The 19,860-nt window shown below is 39.9% G+C and overlaps 1 protein-coding gene across 2 annotated transcripts in view; it reads right to left on the reverse strand.

Moving 5' to 3' along the window:
- Positions 1-19,860, reverse strand: part of LOC129325240 (tyrosyl-DNA phosphodiesterase 1-like) — a 53,590-nt gene that overhangs the window by 17,277 nt on the left and 16,453 nt on the right. Inside the window, exons 6-13 of one of the 2 annotated variants that reach the window (XM_054972868.1) lie at positions 16,085-16,177; positions 13,478-13,648; positions 10,440-10,518; positions 6,849-7,034; positions 6,167-6,215; positions 4,832-4,898; positions 3,992-4,099; positions 3,009-3,111 (exon numbers count right to left, since the gene is read on the reverse strand). In XM_054972868.1, the coding sequence (XP_054828843.1) occupies positions 3,009-3,111; positions 3,992-4,099; positions 4,832-4,898; positions 6,167-6,215; positions 6,849-7,034; positions 10,440-10,518; positions 13,478-13,648; positions 16,085-16,177 (856 nt within the window). The remainder of the gene's footprint in view (positions 1-3,008; positions 3,112-3,991; positions 4,100-4,831; positions 4,899-6,166; positions 6,216-6,848; positions 7,035-10,439; positions 10,519-13,477; positions 13,649-16,084; positions 16,178-19,860) is intronic. The other variant, XM_054972869.1, reaches the window with a different exon arrangement.

Below are 19,860 nucleotides of genomic sequence, written 5' to 3' on the forward strand. Positions count from 1 at the left end.
CCTTTTAAAATGTAGTAAAATTTCTTTTATTAAAATGCCCTACTGAACAATTCTGTTTTCTGCCTTATGGTTGTGTTTATAGTTTAAGCAGCACTTTAAGAAATCCAAACAATTTTCTGTACCTTAAGAAACACAGAAATTGTACTAGATGCAGAGAAGTTAGCCGTGTTAGTCTGTGGTAGCAAAATCAAAAAGAGTCCAGTAGCACCTTTAAGACTAACCAATTTTATTTTAGCATAAGCTTTCGAGAATCAAGTTCTCTTCATCAGATGCCTGATACAGATGCCTCTTCCCTCTCTTGCTCTTCTGTGTTTGACCAGTCTCTGTATCAGGCATCTGATGAAGAGAACTTGATTCTCGAAAGCTTATGCTAAAATAAAATTGGTTAGTCTTAAAGGTGCTACTGGACTCTCTTAGAAATTGTACTGGTTTTGTAATTTTTTATCTTGTTCAAGCTGAAGGCACTTGTGCTGCAGATGAACATTAGCTGACGATGGCTTAGAGGCTGCAATCCAGAGTCATGCATGTGCAGAGAGGAGCTGACATCAGAGGCAGAGAGTAGAACGTGCAGGAAAGATAGTGTGGTCCAAAGGGTGGCATTTGAATTTCCTCTGTGCTTGCTATGAAAGGATGTTGTAGGCTCCTCCCCCTCATCTTTAACAGGTAAATTGGCTGTTGCTGGCCGTTGCAAAGAGGAGCCAATGCCAGACAAAGAGAGTAGAACTTGCAAGAAAGGCAGTTTTCAAGTTTCTGCAACCCATACTCTATTGTATTGCTCACTGGATGCCCTAGCTGTTGATTGCGTTGACCTGCACTGTGTGATCTGCCTTGATTCACTGAGAAAGGCAAATTGTAAATAAATAATAATAATCTCACTTCCTACTGCAGTTCATGCTTCCCTGAAAACTGTTCCTGTTGATTAGGAAACATTTCTGAGTGGAGTTAGATGCAGTGCGAGGAGCTACAGCTGGATGAACACATCCACTCTCTCTCCAATCACAAGTGGAAGCGTTCCATGACTGCACATACCCCAAAATTCAACTGGGCCATAGGGAAAATGCCTTTCATTTGTTGTTAGGCTTTCATCCTCATGTTCAGTTTTTTGTCGCTTGCATCTATATCTTATGACACACAAACAAATTTCAAGATGACCTGGAGAAGTCTGGGTGTTTCTTTTAAACTTTCCTCTCTCATGTGATCTAGTACAATACATTTTAGTTTACTCATACCAGAGTTCATCTCTTTCCTATCACCCCTATTTTTTCTTTTAGTCTTTTCTGAAAGCACTGCTCAGAAAGTCACTCTTGATAAAAAAAAGTGTTTCTGTTCTCAACTCACCCATTTCTCATAAAGCACAGAGATCTCAGTGACCTACATTTGCTCTAGTAGAATCTGACAACCTAACATTTTTTTTGCTCACTGATGGAAAATGCACCTTATCAAACTAATGAAAGCATTAATTTCATTATTTGTTATTTGGACAGATGGCACATGCCTGGCCTCTGTATTTTAAAATGCATCTGTAAAATTTTAGTCATCTCATTAAAAATATCTGATCAACTAGCATTAATGAATTAGCATTGAATTACATAGGAATAAAATGCTTCTGAATTAAAAAGCATCAATGTTTTTTAGCTGATGTGCACATATAATGTTTTCATAAGCACTGTGTTGAGAGGCATTAAGGGAAGGGGGAATAGCTCTTCTAAGACAGCAGCCTGCCACCTACATTTTTGTTGGGTTTTGCATTAAAAATGACTATTTTGACAAATGTTCCCCAGATTAATCATGAGTCTAAGCATAAGAAAAGAGCTACAAGACTGGATTCTTGTAAAAAAAAAATCTGGTACCACTGCTGTCACAACAGGCTGAAAGTGTTCTAGATTATTCCCATGCTTAAAATAATTAGAAGCCAATACAGAATTTGGGGGATCTGGGCAAAATAACTCAACAGAAAGCTTTTTAAAAGGTTACAATATATACAGTCTGTTTAGAGGCAGCAACAAAGCATTTTATACATGCAAAGGGTTCCCCCCTCCCTTTCCTGAACAGTATCTCTTGCTTTGCACTCCAGAGGTAGTTCTATGTTTGAATGTGGAAGGGGGATGGGCTAAAAACCTCCCATTAGGGCCCATTTTTGTGCATGGGCCAATGCTAATATAGGGGGAGTATATGCATTTCTTAGTCACAAGGACTGGTTGTACATGCACTGGTACTCTGCCCATGAACAGAACAAGGCCAGTTAATTGAGCCATGGGTTGGGAGGGACACGGCCAACATGCTTGGTATGGTTCTGTTGTTCCTCTGCATACACTGCCTGTACATGGATATGCCATACATATAAAGCTTGTCTCTGTTGCACAAGCAGTCTCTGCACACCTGCCCGCTTGGCCCATTGGAAAAAGTGGCTCTGACTGCTCTGCAAATTAAGTTTGGAATTCAAAGGTTAGGTCATACATTCTTATAACAAGAATCAGATGAGCTAAAGGAGGCTGGGTGTTTCTTTTAATCACACATATATTATGCATATAAAGCTTGTCTCTGTTGCAGAAGTTGTCTCTGCACAACTGCCCTCTTGCCCATTGGTAAAAATGGCTCTGACTACACTACAAATTAAGTTTGAAATTCAAAGGTTTAGCCGTAATTTGATGTGGGGATAAAAAGTAAAACCATTCTCAGATTTTCTTTAATTTCTGAAGACGAAAGGCCCTGCTCTTTAACTGAACATGGTAATCATTGAACGGTGAGATCCTGCCAGCTTTTTCACTACATCTCACTCAGTTACCCTCCCTACTACAATATCTGACACAAGGTTGTTGTACATACAGCTCCCATTAATCCCGCTACAGCTTGTCTGGGTGGTCAAGACAATTCTGTCTTCCTTTTTCACCAACAGAAAAATATAGTTGGACTCAATCTGATTTTCTTATGTGAGAAAAACCACAAGGCCTTTTGCCCTCTTACCCATATACTAAATATAACACTGCCTGGGACACAAATGAACTCACAAACTCTGAAGGCAAGAAGAGGACTCCTAGCTCATACGATCGGATCATCAGCTGGGCACCATTTTTTTCAAATGCTCCCCAAGCAGCCTTGGAAAGATTGGCACTACAGGGAGAAAGATAACAATTCAGCTTGAAGTACACTTGTGGCTGCTCATACAGAAGTAGTGGATTCACTGTGTAGTGGATTCAGTGTTGGACTATATTCCAGGGAGACCTGGGTTCAAATCCCAACTCTGCCAGGGAGCTTACTGGGTAACCTACATAGGGCTGGTAAAAGGTAAAGGTAGTCCCCTGTGCAAGCACTGAGTCATTACTGACCCATGGGGGGATGTCGCATCATGACGTTTTCTTGGCAGACTTTTTACGGGGTGGTTTGCCATTGCCTTCCCCAGTCATCTACACTTTACCACCAGGAAACTGGGTACTCATTTTACCGACCTCGGAAGGATGGAAGGCTGAGTCAACCTTGAGCCAGCTACTTGAACCTGGCTTCTTCCAGGATCGAACTCAGGTCACGAGCAGAGCTTGGGCTGCATAAATAGAGCATGTGAAGATGTATGCCACCCTAAACTACTTTAAGAATGGTTGGGACAAACATTTAATAAATTGTTCCTATGTGCATAAGCTGTCAGTGCAGAATGTGGCTTCAAAGAATTCTAGCTTTCAGATGTGCAAAATATTGTGAATTCTACCCTTTGAGAGCATTTTTATGTATTTTCTGAGATATCTGATCCTCATTAAGAAATTTTTGTGGCTGCAATTAGAACCCAATCCTGATTATCCAGATCGTACCAACAAAGACAAGACTTCATTTGCGGAATTCAAAAAGAGGAATCATCTTGACAAGGAAATAAAAATCTCAAATGGCCTTGTGGAGATTTTTAATCTTTACATGGTGAAATGGAGAGCGCACTACGTGATCATTGAGGTATCCCTGCAGGAGAAGGGAAAAAAGAGAACGTACTTACTAACAGGAGACTTACCTTGTAACTATAAACCATGCAATCTTTTGGAAGTCTGGAGACACTCTCATGTAAGTCTTAATGTGAGGCATGGCATGGTTACGACCTGAAGCTTTAGCTGACCATTTGCTCAAGTTTTAAAAAAAAAGGGAAGATTGGGGTGAAGACACATATAATGAAGGTTCAAATCTACATTATCTTCAGATGGCCAGCCATGACTAGAAGTGATTTTTATCCATTTCAACTAAGGGATGCATCATATGAAAAAGAAAATCAGCTACCAACACTTTTCCATTGTCTCTTCCCAATAGAGCTCTTTGTGTCCCCATCCCCCCAACCCCAGAAAGGCCTCCCTTGAGGATCAGATGGCCCTTTGCAGTGAATATCATGTGGGATAAAGGAATGCAGCATGGAGAAACTGTCAATCACAGCAAGTCTATATGCACCTGAATAAATACAGACATGTTTCTTTTGGTCCAGGCCATAATTTTCTAATTTTTTTATCCTGCCAGGGATAAGTATTTTATTTAAAGTTATTCATGTTCATACACTTAGGACAGCCTTTTTGAAAACAATACCAACTACCCAAGAATAGAGCAACATATTCCTGTATCCCATCATTGTGGGTGGATTTAGACCATAAATAGCTTTTCGGCTTTGGTTTTCATAAATCAACAGGTTAGAATAAAACTGAGACCTCAATTTTTGAAGAAAGATAATTATATACAAAATCTCAATATACACAAAATCCAAGTTTTTTAAAGAAAAATTTCTAAGCTTGTTTGACCTACATCTCTCACAAATTTAATTGACCTTAGAAGATCAAAATGCCATGAGTCATAAACTGATTATTGCACTTACTGGAAGTAAGAGTGCAGCCAGAGCTGTTTCTGTGCAGTCTGTATACTGTATGGAAGAGAGCCTCCAGCTTCAAGAGAAAGAGAAGATTACTTAATCATTGTTAAATGTGCCACTGAAATGGAATGGTGAATTATCCACATTTTACCATATTCCCTTCAAAGGGAATGACGGTAGCTACTTTTGAAGTATAAGTGACGTTCTTCCAGGGGAACAGCTTGTCAAACCCACAGGTCAAATAACCCTTTCATGGAGAGGGGAATGATACCCTGTTTGTACTTATCTGACTAAGGAGAATGGACAGATAAACTAAAGACTCCTGCTATAGCTTTTCAGCTCAAAACAGTATACTGTTTGCAACAGAGTGGAAGATCTGGATCAGACCTCAGAGTTCTTATGCCTGGGCTCTATGGATCTAATTGATTTTAGGCATTGTCTGAAAAAGGGTTCTACATGTCACCTACTGCAATAAAGCAGCTCTTCAGATTTCACAAATGGATGCCATTGCAAATTTGCGCTAGATTGAAGCTGCACAAGTCTATCCAGCAGATGTCTGCACCGCAAGGCATGAAAAGAACACACACACACACAAAGACTGCCATCCACCAATCAGGGCAGCAAGAGGAATGGCCTGGCAGAGTACAGTATGCGCTCAAAGTACAGGATCAATTTATAGATTTTTTTAAAAAATCCTGTACACTGTAATAATCTATTTATTGTGGAAAATCCAGCTATATACACAAAAGAAATCAATACAGTCTACACAGATTCCAAAACATTTTCCTGGTCGAGGCTGCAAGTTAATATTATCCAATGAACCAACATCTGCTGTAAAATTGTAGTTTAATGATAGTGAGTCTCAAAGGACAGACAATCCCAGACAATCTTGCTTAGGCCAAGGGAGGAAACCTACAGGAGGAGGAGACTTGTTCTCAAAACACAGCTCACCTAGTTCAAGGATCAAGCAGACTCCGTTCTCTGCTGGAACTAAACCTTAACGAGCTCAATTTTGTATCATCTGATCATGATACTAATTAAAGCAAACTGATTATGTGTATTCAATATTTTGGCAGTATTTGTAAGGTAATGCCTGATTTTCCCAGACCTGAACTCTGAGCAGAAGCATAATTATAATTTAGTCAAACCTCCTTCAATTGCAAGTACATTTTCAGGCTGAATTCAATAATTATGCTAGTCATTGAAGACTTTATAAAGAAATCATTAGCACAGTAATTTCACATACTGTTGAGAAACTATTTCCAAGAAAACACTCATTTATTGAAAAAATTTAGCCACTGGCTTTTTATGCTGTACACAAAAAAATGTATTCGTTTTTACCTGGGTAACCTTCCAAACTTTGTCTCACATTGTCTACAGTGGGATATATCTAAAGAACAAAGCATAGTAGCAAGTTAGCTATAAAAATCTGCCTCAGCCAACAGTTCTAGTATTTTTCAGTGTTGCAAAAATTAACAGGAGCCTTGTGGCCCTTTAAAGACTAACAATGTTTTATTCCAGAAAGCTATTTTAGCAATGCCTGGGCCTTCCCTCCTATCACAAGCTTAGCATAACTAGTAAAATGTCTCAATCACACTGAATTTTACATAATTACATTTCACTGTACTGTAGGAACATCTGTACAGGAGCAATACTACAACAAGATGAGAATAATTTTATAGAAAATGAGTCCTGCTCAGATCCCACTGGATTCATCAAAGCACTCTCCTCTAAATTGTACCCAGAATCCTGAAATAAATTAGGGAAGTTAACTTTCAGTTGTTCAGTTCAGTTTAGAGTTTATTACGTATAGCCATAGCCCATCACAAAATTACAAAAAACCCATAAACTGAGATAAAAATTAGGTAAAATACAATTGTACACAACTCTGAACTGAAAAAAACAAGTACTTGAAGCATTTAAAGCAAAAAACTTTTTAAAAGCAAGATTTGAATAAATGGGAATAAGCAGCAGAATTGCTTGTCTATATTTTCTTAATAAATGTACAAAAAGCAATCCATACCAGATGAATGGGAACCTCCTGATCTGTTGGAGACTTCGCACTGTTTCCCAGAGTGACCAAACTTTGTCTAAACTCTGAGCACAGCCATTTGGACCGGTCAGCTCCCAGGGATCCAATACTTGAGAACTGTCCTATTACTGGCCAAGAATCTTCATCAGTTACTTGTGTTGCATGATCTTTTAAAAGCTGTTTGAGGAAAAATAAAAACAAAAGATTATTAAGTTTAGCACATCAAACTGAGCTGAAATGTGTAACTTGACCAGATAAGGTATGTCATGGTGACAGATCTTCTTCAATGTCAATAACTGCCCAGCTACTTATATGAATGGGTCTCTCTTCCAAGCCTACATACTGGATTCATGGTAGATATCAGTGCTGAATCGCAGCTATAAATTTGTAAGAGTTTAACACATTGAAAGCTGTTTTAATATACTATAACCATACTATACGGGCTAATTTCTAATGGCATAATCTTCTATGGGCTAGCGCTCCTTAGGTATGTGTGTAAAGTTGCAATCGACTCATGGTGACCCCAGCAAAGGCCTTTCAAGGCAAGTGAAAAGCAGAGGTGGTTTACCACTGCCTTTCTCTGCAGAGTCTTCTCTGGTGGTCTCCCATGCAAGTACTGACCCTGCTTCACTTCTGAGACCTGACAAGATCGGGCTCTACCATGCTGCCTTCCCTCCCATCCTTAGGTACATAAGCTAATAGTAGGGTGTGTGTATCTGTGGAGAGATATGAGCATCCAGATCCACAGATCCCAGGGGTGTGACTAATAGCCAAATTCATACGCTTTGTAAACGTGTAAGAGGTTCTGGGGCTGAATGTTAATTTGTGGCCCACTGTCTCTTTCTGTCACTTCACCTTGTATAAAATGTTACTTTTCCTCAGCTGGAAAAAATGATATGCAAAAAATGTTTCAAAAACTGTTGGACATCAGAACTTAGTACAGCAGTATATTAAAATTTTGTATTTTAATAATTTCTTTGAAAAGTACAGCACTCCTTCTGCAAATGGAGTCCTTTAACTGCTTAATACTTTTGGAAATTCAGTTTAGTGGGATTCTGGGGAACAAAAACTTTCCAGAACTGCTTACTGTGATGAGTCTGTATGTACTGCTTGCTGCAGTTGGTTGGGGTGATGGCTTCACTGCCTTGTGCTGCAGCAGCCAAGTTATCAGCCAAGCTGTGGACCTGTGTGAGTGTGTGTAGGGAAAGAGAAAAAAGGGAGTTGATATTAGAAGCTAAATTGATTAAACCTGGAAGCCAATCAGGACAAGAAGAGTAGATCTTTTCACTAAAGCCAATGGCCCAGTAAATGGAACCCTCAGTATATATGAACTACTCAAACTATACCAAGTCCTGGACTAACTCATTCACTGACCAGTCTTAGTGGCTTGGAAGGAAAAAAAATCTGACCAAGCGCTGCAACTGCGATATTTGTTAGTGCCAGTGCGGTCCCTTCCAGATGTGAGGCCCTGTGGAGATTTTAAAAATCCTCTAAATGAGCTCTTCCCACAAATTCCCCATGTGTGTGTGTGTGTTTGTGAAGCATAAGCCAGAGCCATAAAATGTAGCAATACAATCAGCTGGCTAAGTAACCCATGTATGTGTACATGCAGAAGTCAGCTCAAGCACTGGAACACAGAGCTATTCACATGAATTATTTATTCAGGATATATTGTAGAACAACCACACACAATGCAATTCCACAGTAAAGGTGTTCAGAGGAGGAACTTTATGCCAATGAGAATTTAGCAATGGGAACCAGTCACCATGTCTTCAGATTTGAATAAAAAATCAAAGATTATGTTTTGAGTTTGTTCTTTACTTGCAGGGTGGCTCAGCTCAATCACGGACTGGGCCGATTGCTCTGAGAAAGTTAAGATCCTAGAGAGGTACAGGCCTAAGGAAACAGTTTAGTTAGATGACTGATTCAGTATTTCTTCTGAGATGTGCCTTTGGTGGAATTGGCAGTATAATCATCTTGATTCCTAATCCAGTATCTTCTTAGACTCCACATTCCTTTATTCTTTAAAGTTCCTGAATAAATTGAGGACCTAGCTACACATTACAAAGCTACAAGGATTTTCAGACACACATGAAAAGGTCCCTTCTGAGAATTCTGTTCCCAGGTATGTGGTGACCCAATTCAGATCACGATGCAGCACAATGAGAAATGCCTCCTCCCCATTTGCTCCACTGGGTACGTGTGTGTAACCCCATAAGTACACATGGAACTCCCCTGGGGCTGTTTCAAGTCAGGAAAATAGCATACAGAGGAGGCATAAACACCCCTCTCCCCCATGCCATTGTCCAAATCTGAGCTAAGGTCCTCAAAGCCTGGGAGTAGCTTTCCCAGCATGGAATCTGCAAAATATGAGGACATAAGGAAAACATATTGTTAGCACCAAGAAAAGTGGCTTCTGGGGTTTTATGCACTCTCCATATGTTCAGTTATCAAAACTACCCTCCAGACGAAGCAAGAGTTAACTTCCTTCCCCTACAGACTCTTTTTTTTGGACAGCTCACAGAGTTTGATCTCCAAGATTCTGACAGAGGGACAGACTGTAAAAAGTTTAACACAGATGGTGGGCAGCATAACAAGACATTATTATTCCCTTCCCTAGTTTTAGGGACTTCCAACACACAGCCTCCCATTTATTGGGAGGGGGCAAGAGTCCCTCAATTACCACAGAAATTGGCCAATTATATGCTTCTACGGCAAATTATAGTTTGTTGTAATGCCCATATCACGTCATGGTTTGTTCTCTGTCCTCCAAACCTGGATGTGGTTTGGAAATTGGGGGGGGGGGGTTTGCAGGGAGAACTAGGCATCATTTGATTTGGACACTGTAACAAATCTTTCTACCCATTTCTAAGGACAATGAGAGAAGGGATGTGCAGGCCCCTTAGCAAATCATGGTTTGTCATTACATATGAGTTTTGTCATTCACTCCACAAAATCTAGGCTGCATCACAAAGTACATTATTTCTTCAATCTTCAATACAAAAATAAACTCTGCCTTTGGCACTCCAACTGGGAACGCAATTTCTATCTCTGTTATAAAAGTAGTGGTTCCATGCAGTACTGTGGTATTTCGGGGAGGTTATTTGCAGACATTAAACTGCCGCTTCGCTGATGCTTCTTTCAATTGCTAAGTGTTGTATGTGCAACTTGCACCAGAGACAGACAAGAACTAACCCAAATATATTGTGTGGTTTTGGCATATATCTATATTGTGTGGTTGTGGCATATATATATATATATATATGGCATATATATATAGATATATATAGATAGATATATATAGATATAGATAGATAGATAGATAGATATAGATATATAGATAGATATAGATATAGATATAGATATATAGATATAGATATATAGATATATATATAGATATAGATAGATAGATAGATATAGATATAGAAAGAGAGAGAGAGAGAGAGAGAGAGAGAGAGAGAGCAAGGTTCAAGACTGATCACTCGTACCAGTTTCCAGATCCACCAGAGAATTGTTGAGGAAGTGGTCAAGGTAGAGGAAAAGGCACAGAGGAAAAGACAACAGGATATCAACATTCAGTACCTTTCTTAGTCTGAGATGACCCCATTTCTCTTTCTCAGTGTTTTGGAATCGGCCAGGAGTGGACCCAAGAAGATATACTCTAAAGAAAAAACACACAAAATGCCATGTAGGATAATTCTACATTAGAATTATAAAGAGAGGCAGAGGAAAATTATTTCAGAGTTGCTATTAGGAGTGTGCTGAGAAAAATTGTTTTATTTTCCTATGTGGGATTAGAATAGGGGAAATTTTACCTTGACTGATTTTCAGGTAGGACTTTACTGGTTTGGGATTCAAATCTGCAGGGTTTGTTGGGGGGAGGGGTGGTTCTGGATTTTGGACCATTATTTTCAACAGAGACTGTATTCAAGGGTCTGGAGCAACTGTTTATACAGCTAACAGCACCAAATTTGCACAGAACACATTCCTCCCTTTTATCTAACTACTCCCTAAGTTTAAAGAAGATTGAACAACAGGGCTTGATTTTACTGACCCCTGAAATAGGTGCCTTTTTGGCGCAGGCACACTTCTGTTTATCAATTCCTACGGCAGAGAAATTAAGGTCAAGTGGCAGCCTGGCAGGAGACTGCTGGCCAGTAAGCAGTGTTGCCAAACAAACAAACAAACAAAAAACCCTGCCCGCATTCATTTCATTTCCCTACTCTCACAGCGACTAGCTATACATTTTTTTTACGTTTCTGCTGAAAACTGTGTTTGCCATCCTTCCCTATTTTGGTTTGTTATTTGTTTCCCTTCAGAAAGTTAAGGCAGTTTTCTTAGCAGAAAACTCCCCCCCCCCTCGTCCTGCAGCTCTGCTATTATTCCCTTGAGGGGTGGGGGGTGGAGAGGCTATTTCACAACCAAATGACACCAGGGAGGCTGGTGCTGCCAGTCCGCTAGAGACCCCCCAAGAGAACTGGTCTGAAAGGGTTCAGTTCTATGGGCCTGAGAACGTCCCCAGCCACTGAACTTGTAAAGAGAAAAGAGACTTTGCCTCCAGAAAGGAGGGAGGAGAGGAAGAGCGAGCCAGAACTGAAGCTCTGCTGGACCTTGATCCTGGTTTGTGCTAGTAGGGAGCTGCCTGCCACAGGCCAGTGCCTGAGAAATCTGCAGAATCAAGGAAAAACAAGATGCCTGCTGCATTGCTGACATTAAAAAAAAGCAAAAGATTTTTTGAGAAGGGACTTTCATAATTTCCAAGCATCCCGGATATGTGTTACTGTTCTGGAAAATCCCAGTAGTGGCCTGAAATGGCAATTCATGTGTAATACTTTCAGCTTTGGAATTTCATAATGCAACACCCCTAGTTACTACTGCCCTTAGTGCCGGTTAAATTGCTCTAGATACAAACCAGAAAGTACCTTTTGGGGAAAGCAGTAATTTTTCATTTAATGCCTTAATTTTAGCTTTGATCCTAAAGGCATTCATAGACCAATGGTGCCCGGCCAATGTTGTTTTTCCAGAACTTTGTGTCTATTTTCAATATCTACATCACTGTGAACTGACATACAAACATTAACAATTTGTCAACATTGCAGATTAATATGAATTGGATCAACTAATTCAATATATCTACAATTCACTGTGGCTTCCTTTTCTATTTTTGCAAGATACTGATTTATTTACCTTGCTATCACTATGCCTCTTCAAAGGAGTTCCTAATTTTTGGCAAAAAAAATTGTATTACACACACAGAAACAGGAAAGATTTCAAAAGGTTCTTTAGAAACTAAGGATACTAAATTCCCAGACTTATTCTACTGTTGCTTGAAAATCCTAAAAATAGAATTTTGAGCATGTGTACATTAATTAACTGCTTTCATTTATGCATTTGCAGGCAGACACTGCTGTAAAGAAAGAAAATATTTTCCGTTCAACTTTTAAAATCTCAGAAGATTATTAAATGTACTTCAAGGAAGAGCAGCAGCTAGACCATAATGCAGTTATTCAAGGAGTTTCTTTGAAATCAGTTTGTATTCACTGTGTATTAAATTCACTTCCTGTTCTCCCTAGATCAATTTAAGTGATCAAGGAACCGAGAACTATTACAAACTACAGCTTCCATTGAGCATATGCAATTCTAAATTTTATTGTGCAAGTCAGAACAATTTTCTACTACCACTACCAAGGAAGTTTCCATATGTAAATATTTTCTAGGTTTTCTCAAATAATTTACCCTGTTAATAAATTGACATTTTAATTTTCAGTCTTTTCAGATACGATAAAAGGCATAAGAGATCTAAACGGATTACTCTGAAGAGACAAAAATAGAAATAATTCAATCACAGAGTCCATGCCAAAGGCTGAGATGATCTTAAGTTCCCTCCCAATGCTGTCTACACTTCTAACATGGGAAAAGGCTCTGTGATTTGTGTTTCCTCCTCTCCGTTTCTACTGCCAGTCATGTTGTCCACAAGGACACAGTCAAGTCCATAGACGGGAGCAGCAGAATAGCATATTGCAGGACAATATCCATATGAACCTACCTGTCCACTCCAGTCATCTTTGGATGCCTTACTTCAGGTGCCTCCGTCATCTGAGGCTAGATGGGGAGGAACTTGGGAAAAGGCCTTCTTGATCAGGGCCCTGAAACTTTGGAACTCCCTCCTCAGGAAGACTCGCTTGTCTGTTACTGTCTCCCACCAGAGGGTGACGCCATTTTTGTTTTGTTTGGAACACCCTCAGTAAACCCTTATTAACTCTCCTCCCTTGTTATATGAGTGTTTGTTTGTATGTCTATATTTTATTGTATTTTATAGATATTTAAAATCTTATTTTAATGTTTTAAAATCTGATATTTGCTGCCTTGGGGAACCTATTTGGGAAGAAATGCAGCATATAAGTGTTTTATACAAATAATACCTGTTCACACAAAAAAACCTATTTCGAAGTAGGAACTAAAGAGAACTTAGTGATCTCGTTGTTCACTATGTTCACGCAGAGCAACTTCGATCCTGGAGGAATTCTTACCTGAAGTTCCCTAGTAATACATATTCACAAAGAACAAAACTAAATTTACACAATTATTTTTAGAAGTAACTTATAGCCCAAAGTATGTACCTTGTCTCTGAAAGATCATGTTGCTTGATTACTTCAATCCATTCATTGAGAGCCAAGGATTTGTAAGACATCAAGTAGCTGATCAGATCAGACTTAAAATTGGTACGGGATTCACCAGCAGACCCAGGAGCTCCAGGGGGTAGCTTTGGATATAAAGGGCTTAGCCATATGCTGCAAGATAAACATGAAAAGCTTGAATGCTGTATTGCAGAACTGCAACATTACACTTGTTTACTATAGTCCAGTAACCAAAGAGTAGCTGCCAAATTAAATTCTATTCTGTGACAATGCTGGTATTTGCTTTTTCCAAACAGCAGCACAAGAAATTCTGCCTATAGGCTTAGATCCAAAGAACTCAGAGCAAAACGGAGCTTGCATATCAGATCTCTGGCGCCTTCTCCTTTTTGCTGCAGCCACCTGAACCACTGAAAAGCAATTTCCAAACATCAAGAGACCCTGGGCAATTGTTTAGAATGCATTGTAGTGGGAAGGGGAAAGCAGTGGATACTGGATACCACACACACCACCTCTGTGCAAACCCATGCTACAATTGCACAAGAATTGCCCTTCCCGCTGCAACCCAACTACACCATATCCTGTGCTACTCTCCAAAAGTCACGAGGTGCTCAAGTGTGGCTGGGTAGTAGGGCATGTATTGGAGGCTGCAGGAAGCTGTGAATAGCAACAGATATTTATTGTGACCTCTGCTCTGCTTTTTGCACCCAAGCCATAGTGTATACTATGCCCCACTAAGAGACATTCTGTAGTTTATTTCTATTTCAGTATCAGCCATAAGAGTCTATTATCATTAAAAAACATATATCAACTTTCCAAAATTTTTAAAGTTAACATGACCACCCTTTCCTTCAGTACAGTGAAGTCAAAGAGGTGATGAGTTCTTGTGACCCACCCTGCTACTGACTCCCAAATCTACTTTCAATCTCAAATAGTCATGACACGCCTGTATATTCAGCCTCCCCTGAGTCTCTATGAATTCTGACCTTGAGAGTGGTCTCTTCCAGGCCTTTATCACTGCATGGAGACAGCAGGGTGCAGATCACAGCCAGGGGAATCCCTCATTCAAGTAACTGTTGCACTACCCAGTGCCAGCATCCTGTTCTACACACAGTGAAAAGTCAAGGTAAGGCACATGGGAGCCCAATACTGCTATGAACAGGGCTGGAGAGTACCTTCCGTCTGTCCCTAGTGTCAACTATCTTGAGCTGAGTACAGAGACAGAATCCTAACCTTTCTACACAGCTTTCCACTGTCCCTTCCTGTGAACTCTATAAGCTAATTCTCCTGCTCCTGCTCACTTGCTTCCATTCATTCTCCTCCATGACTGTTCCAGTTGCAGAGAGGAAGAGAGAGAGAACAAACAGAACAACAGCAAAAGCACAAATGATGCAGCCAATGGAGCTGTACGTAATAACCTAACGTGATCAGCCAATGGAAGTCCAAAACTGCAAGGGGAGTCTAAGATATTCCTATGTATGAGCAACTTGTAATCACTAATTTTAAATAGACTTTAAGATAAAATGTAATAAGAATGAACTAACAATTTTTACATAATTTACAAAGATGTTTCAAATACAGATAACCTTGTCTGATGTTTGAAGTTAAAAGATAATCAATTAGCCAAGAATATGAGCCCTTCTGAATCGGAAGTGAGTTATTGTTAGGAGAAGGTTCTGAAACTATAAATATGAGAAGCTGAATTAACTGAGAGCTTCTTACTAGAAGGTGCTTCTTGCCTATGACTTGTTTATCTTTGGGTAGGATACTTTCTTGGACTCATGTAATTGCTCTCCTTTAATGATCTATGTAGTTATAATGGCTGGTATGATTTTCAATTGATTGCGTTAATATTAAGAGTGCTGAATAATCATGTTTAAATAATAAAGGCTTAGAATGGAAGCAGAGGTTCTGTAATAGTATTGTTACTATACCTGGTAATGAACCTCAATCGTCATTTGTGGCATACCTCTTACCAGGAGTTAAATGATTTGATACAGGAAACTTAACTAGATGCTTAGGGTCATCTACATCTGAATCGGTAATGACTGCAGTCATCCGGAACACTGCTTTCTTGCCAGCACAATATGGTAGAAGACTAAAATGATAGGACTGTGGTTAGCTCCAGCAGGTTGTTTTTAAACTTCCTCCCCTCAATTTGTACCTAACCTGGACAGCCCAGGCGATCTTGTCAGATCCCAGAAGCTAAGCAGGGTTGGCCTTTGTTAGTGCTTGAATGGGAGACCACCAAGGAAGTCTATGGTCACTACATAGAAGCAGACAATGGCAAACCACCTCTATGGGGTCACCATAACTCAGCTGTCACTTGGGGTCACCATAACACAGTTGTCGGCATGCACACACATACCATTTGTAGATATATGATTCAAAGGAGTTTCATTGCTAAAGTGGTTTTTGAGTCATGAAACAGGAAAAAAGTGGGTGGAATCAGAAAGGCCCTTCTGCAGGAAACATGTCATTTAAAAATGGATCAAGATGACAAGGGGCAGCTAAGCAATGTGCCACTGTCAGGAGTCTGATGGTCTGAACCTTTTCTAGGGAAGTTAAGTATCTTAAAATCTCCATGCTCACCCTTGTGTTTTCTGGTACCAGTCATCTTCAATAAGATTGGATGTATGTATCACCACACGGAGGCCTTCCTCATAGCACAACAACATCATTTTTCTATATAAAGCAAAGTGTTAAAATTAGCACAGGAAGGAAGTATAAAAATAACGTTAAAAGTCAGTGGGCTCAAAATACCTGATGTCTCTTTTAACACACTTCAGATACATACAAAACATAACTTTTACTTTATAGCTATTCAATAACCACAATTACATCCATCATAAATATAAAAGCTGATTATCTATTCTTTCCATCTGGTGGTAACAGTCATCTAACACCCAGATGCTGGTGCGAAAACAAACTGAGGGCAGTCAGTATTGCTTTAGAAAACAGTCATGACTGAACATTTTGCCTCTGCATGTTGCTTTAAGATAATAGCATTGTCTTCTGTATAATGAAGATCCATAAACTGTTGGTACTCATGAGGTTTTTAAAGTTTTGAATGGATCACTGACTGGTGCAGACCAGTTTGGAACAGGGGACATGTAGCGGCCCGAAGGGTGATCAAGGATTGAGACCAGCAAGAAATCAGGAAGGAAAGCAGTTTTATTAGCCGGCTGGGAACTCAGCGTGACTTTGTCACAAAGGACTGAGCCCCCTACCCATGAGTACAAACTTCCTTAAATACATAAGTAAAGCAGCTGAAACATCTTAATCACATGCATAAGTGCTATGCCACTCATTGGTTACAAACAGTATTCGGTTACAACAGTATTTGGTTACTTGTTGATTACATACGTTTACTTCTGGTATTTGGCAGATACAATGTTGGCTATGATTTGACTTGGCTCTAATTTAACTATGAGCTATGAAGCTATCTTCTGAGGACTCCATGACCGTTCATGTCGCCCTTCTTCCTCCTTCCTCCCAGCTACTCCCTTTCTTGTGCTGAACAGATACTCTTTGATTGAGACCAGCTATTTTGAACATCATTACAGTGACCATTTGTTTCACTGCAGACTGTCTGTCACAGACATATGCAAGACAGATAGCATTTGTGGGCATTTAAGGGTACAAACAGACATAGTATAAAAACAGATATCTGTACTGCCTCCTAGAGCAAGCCCACTTGCCCAATACTTGAACAACCTTTTCTACCTCCCAGATTATAACCAGTCAAAGGATTTTTTTAAACAACTGGAAATTACTTATACATTTTAGTAGTTCTGTTCATATGGTCATTTATTCTTAAACAAGGAAGCGTGTAATTTATAAATTACATGCCACAGAATCCACTAATGGAAACGTTCCTTTTTTATAGATTTCATGTATCATTTTTTTTTAATATTTCAGGAACTAAAATTATAGTAGAACGCTAAACTGAAAAAAGTCATGTTATTCTGTATTTTTCCACCCCATGTGCTGATTGCCTTAGAAGCCGATACTTGAGAATAAAATGCACTGGGGAAATAATACACCCAATTCATATCACTGACTCATTCCAAAACCTCAAATAATGCCTCTAACATTATAAACATATGAAACTTAAAAATTAAAGCAATCACTAATTCAGAAACTGAACATTTCTTGCTGTGCATGCTAGCATTCAGAATAACCTAGACAAGGAACATTAGTGAAATATTTCTTCTGAGCAAGAAGCCTTAATTGTTCAATGGTAAAGAACTGAACTATAATAAAACGGGAAGCCAGACCAACATTGCTGCATTTGTCATCTTATAAAAAATGGAATTCATTACAAGTGAAAAAAACCCCACGTCATATGATCCTAACACCATTCACAGTCAAGGGGTGTCACATGTATTTCTCAAGTACCTCCACCAACAGATGAGACAAGAAGCTAAAGGAATAGTCAGTTTGGGATACAGAACAGTGACAGTCTGCTGTTCAGCTACAAAAAGATAAATTCAGATACGTCGCCACGTTTCTCTGTAGCAGCAAAATAAAACACGAGTCCACTTGCATCTTAAATACTAAAAAAACTACTTGTTTGATTGGATATTGTTTCAATTTCTCCTTCTGTTCTCTGCATCCGATGTAGTGAGCTCTGACTCATGAAAGCTTATGCTAGAATACACTGTGTTAGTCTTTACTGGACTCCTGCTTTCTTTTACAAGATAAAAATCCAGCACTAGTCTAGCCCTTGGACACACTTCATTAGCTCTAGGGATACTCAGACTCCTGCTGGTTTGGCTAACATCTTGTTTGCTAGTTACAGAGACCTGACTTTTCAACCATTTCTTTGATACTTCATCGATCAGTTTATGGCACGGTTTTTTACTGTATTTCTTACTAACGAAGCAATACCAGGTACCTGTATTTTGTGCCTGCGCTTTCTCACACTTCTCAATTGAGTTTGATGACCTCCACATCCTTGCTGCATAACAGATTTCACTAGGTAATTGTTTAACTAGACTAGAGGACTAGACCCCAACCTTATTGAGCCTGCAGGCACCTTTGCAATTCTAACATATGTAGGTGGCCACAACCACAAAATGGCTGCCACAGGAAAAGCCAAACACAGAATGTCACAGGTTATGCATAACTCTAACAGTAACTCTTCAATGGTTGTTGTGGATTTTCCGGGCTGTATCACCGTGGTCTTGGCATTGTAGTTCCTGACGTTTCGCCAGCAGCTGTGACTGGCATCTTCAGAGGTGTAGCACCAAAAGACAGAGATTGTCTTTTGGTGCTACACCTCTGTAGATGCCAGTCACAGCTGCTGGTGGAACGTCAGGAACTACAATGCCAAGACCACGGTGATACAGCCCAGAAAATTGACAACAACCATAGTTCTCCATAGTTCAACCATAGTGAAAGTCTTTGACAATATAAGTAACTCTTCAACATTTCAAGCAGAAGGTCTGCTTAACATGATGCCTTTGAAAATGAACGTTGAAAAAAATTTCTTGCTTACATACAGCTACCTTCAGTGAAGGTAGCAGCAGTGAAGATCCGTCTTGCGGTGGAAACTGCTACCAAAGCAATGTTTGTAAAAACCTACACAACCAGATGCCAATGGCCAATCGTAAGTCCTGATGGGCAAAGCGCAATCTGGTCCCATCCACTCTCTAAAGACACTTGGTGGGCACCAGGAAAGGTATTGGGGGGCAACATGGCACCCACAGTTGCTACACTTGGGACCCATGGCAAGCTGCTGCTCGTGCTTCATGTCAAAGTGCTTCTAAATGTTATGATAGGGAGAAGGAAGAACTTGCCATAGGGAGAAGGAAGAACTTGGGCTGCATCTTCTCTGCAAATATAATGTATGTTCATATCTTCATATCCAGAATGAAAGTATCAGAAACGCCCTTGTACTGCTGTAATGCTGGGAACAGAAAACATGAATGGACTCTACAAATGACCAATGCACAGCTCCCCAGGCTGTTCAAACTCCAACTTGCGCCTGAACTTTAGAGGTGTAACTGAACGTGACTTCTATCATTTTCAAGTTTTCCTTCGTAAAATACATGAAACCTATAGAAGCCGTCTAAGACAGGTGGTGTCTTGGATAACAGCGAGCACTCAGTTTGCAAGACCAGAGAAAGCCTGTCAGTGATAGTGTCATGAACTCACCTGAGACAGACTCAGGAGCAGATTCCTTAGATGATGACCAGGAGGAGCCACAACTCATCCTGAGGAATGACCAGGAGGCTCAGGCACACCCAACACCACTGGATTCCCTCCAGACTCAGAGCCTCTAGACCCTCAGTCAAAGGACTGAAGACTCAGCTACAGGCGAGATTCGGTTTCATTTTCTCGGCCATGTCAGATGCTCCTCT

Source organism: Eublepharis macularius, chromosome 2 (assembly GCF_028583425.1).
Source record: "Eublepharis macularius isolate TG4126 chromosome 2, MPM_Emac_v1.0, whole genome shotgun sequence".
In the NCBI taxonomy this organism is placed as follows: Eukaryota; Metazoa; Chordata; class Lepidosauria; order Squamata; family Eublepharidae; genus Eublepharis; species Eublepharis macularius.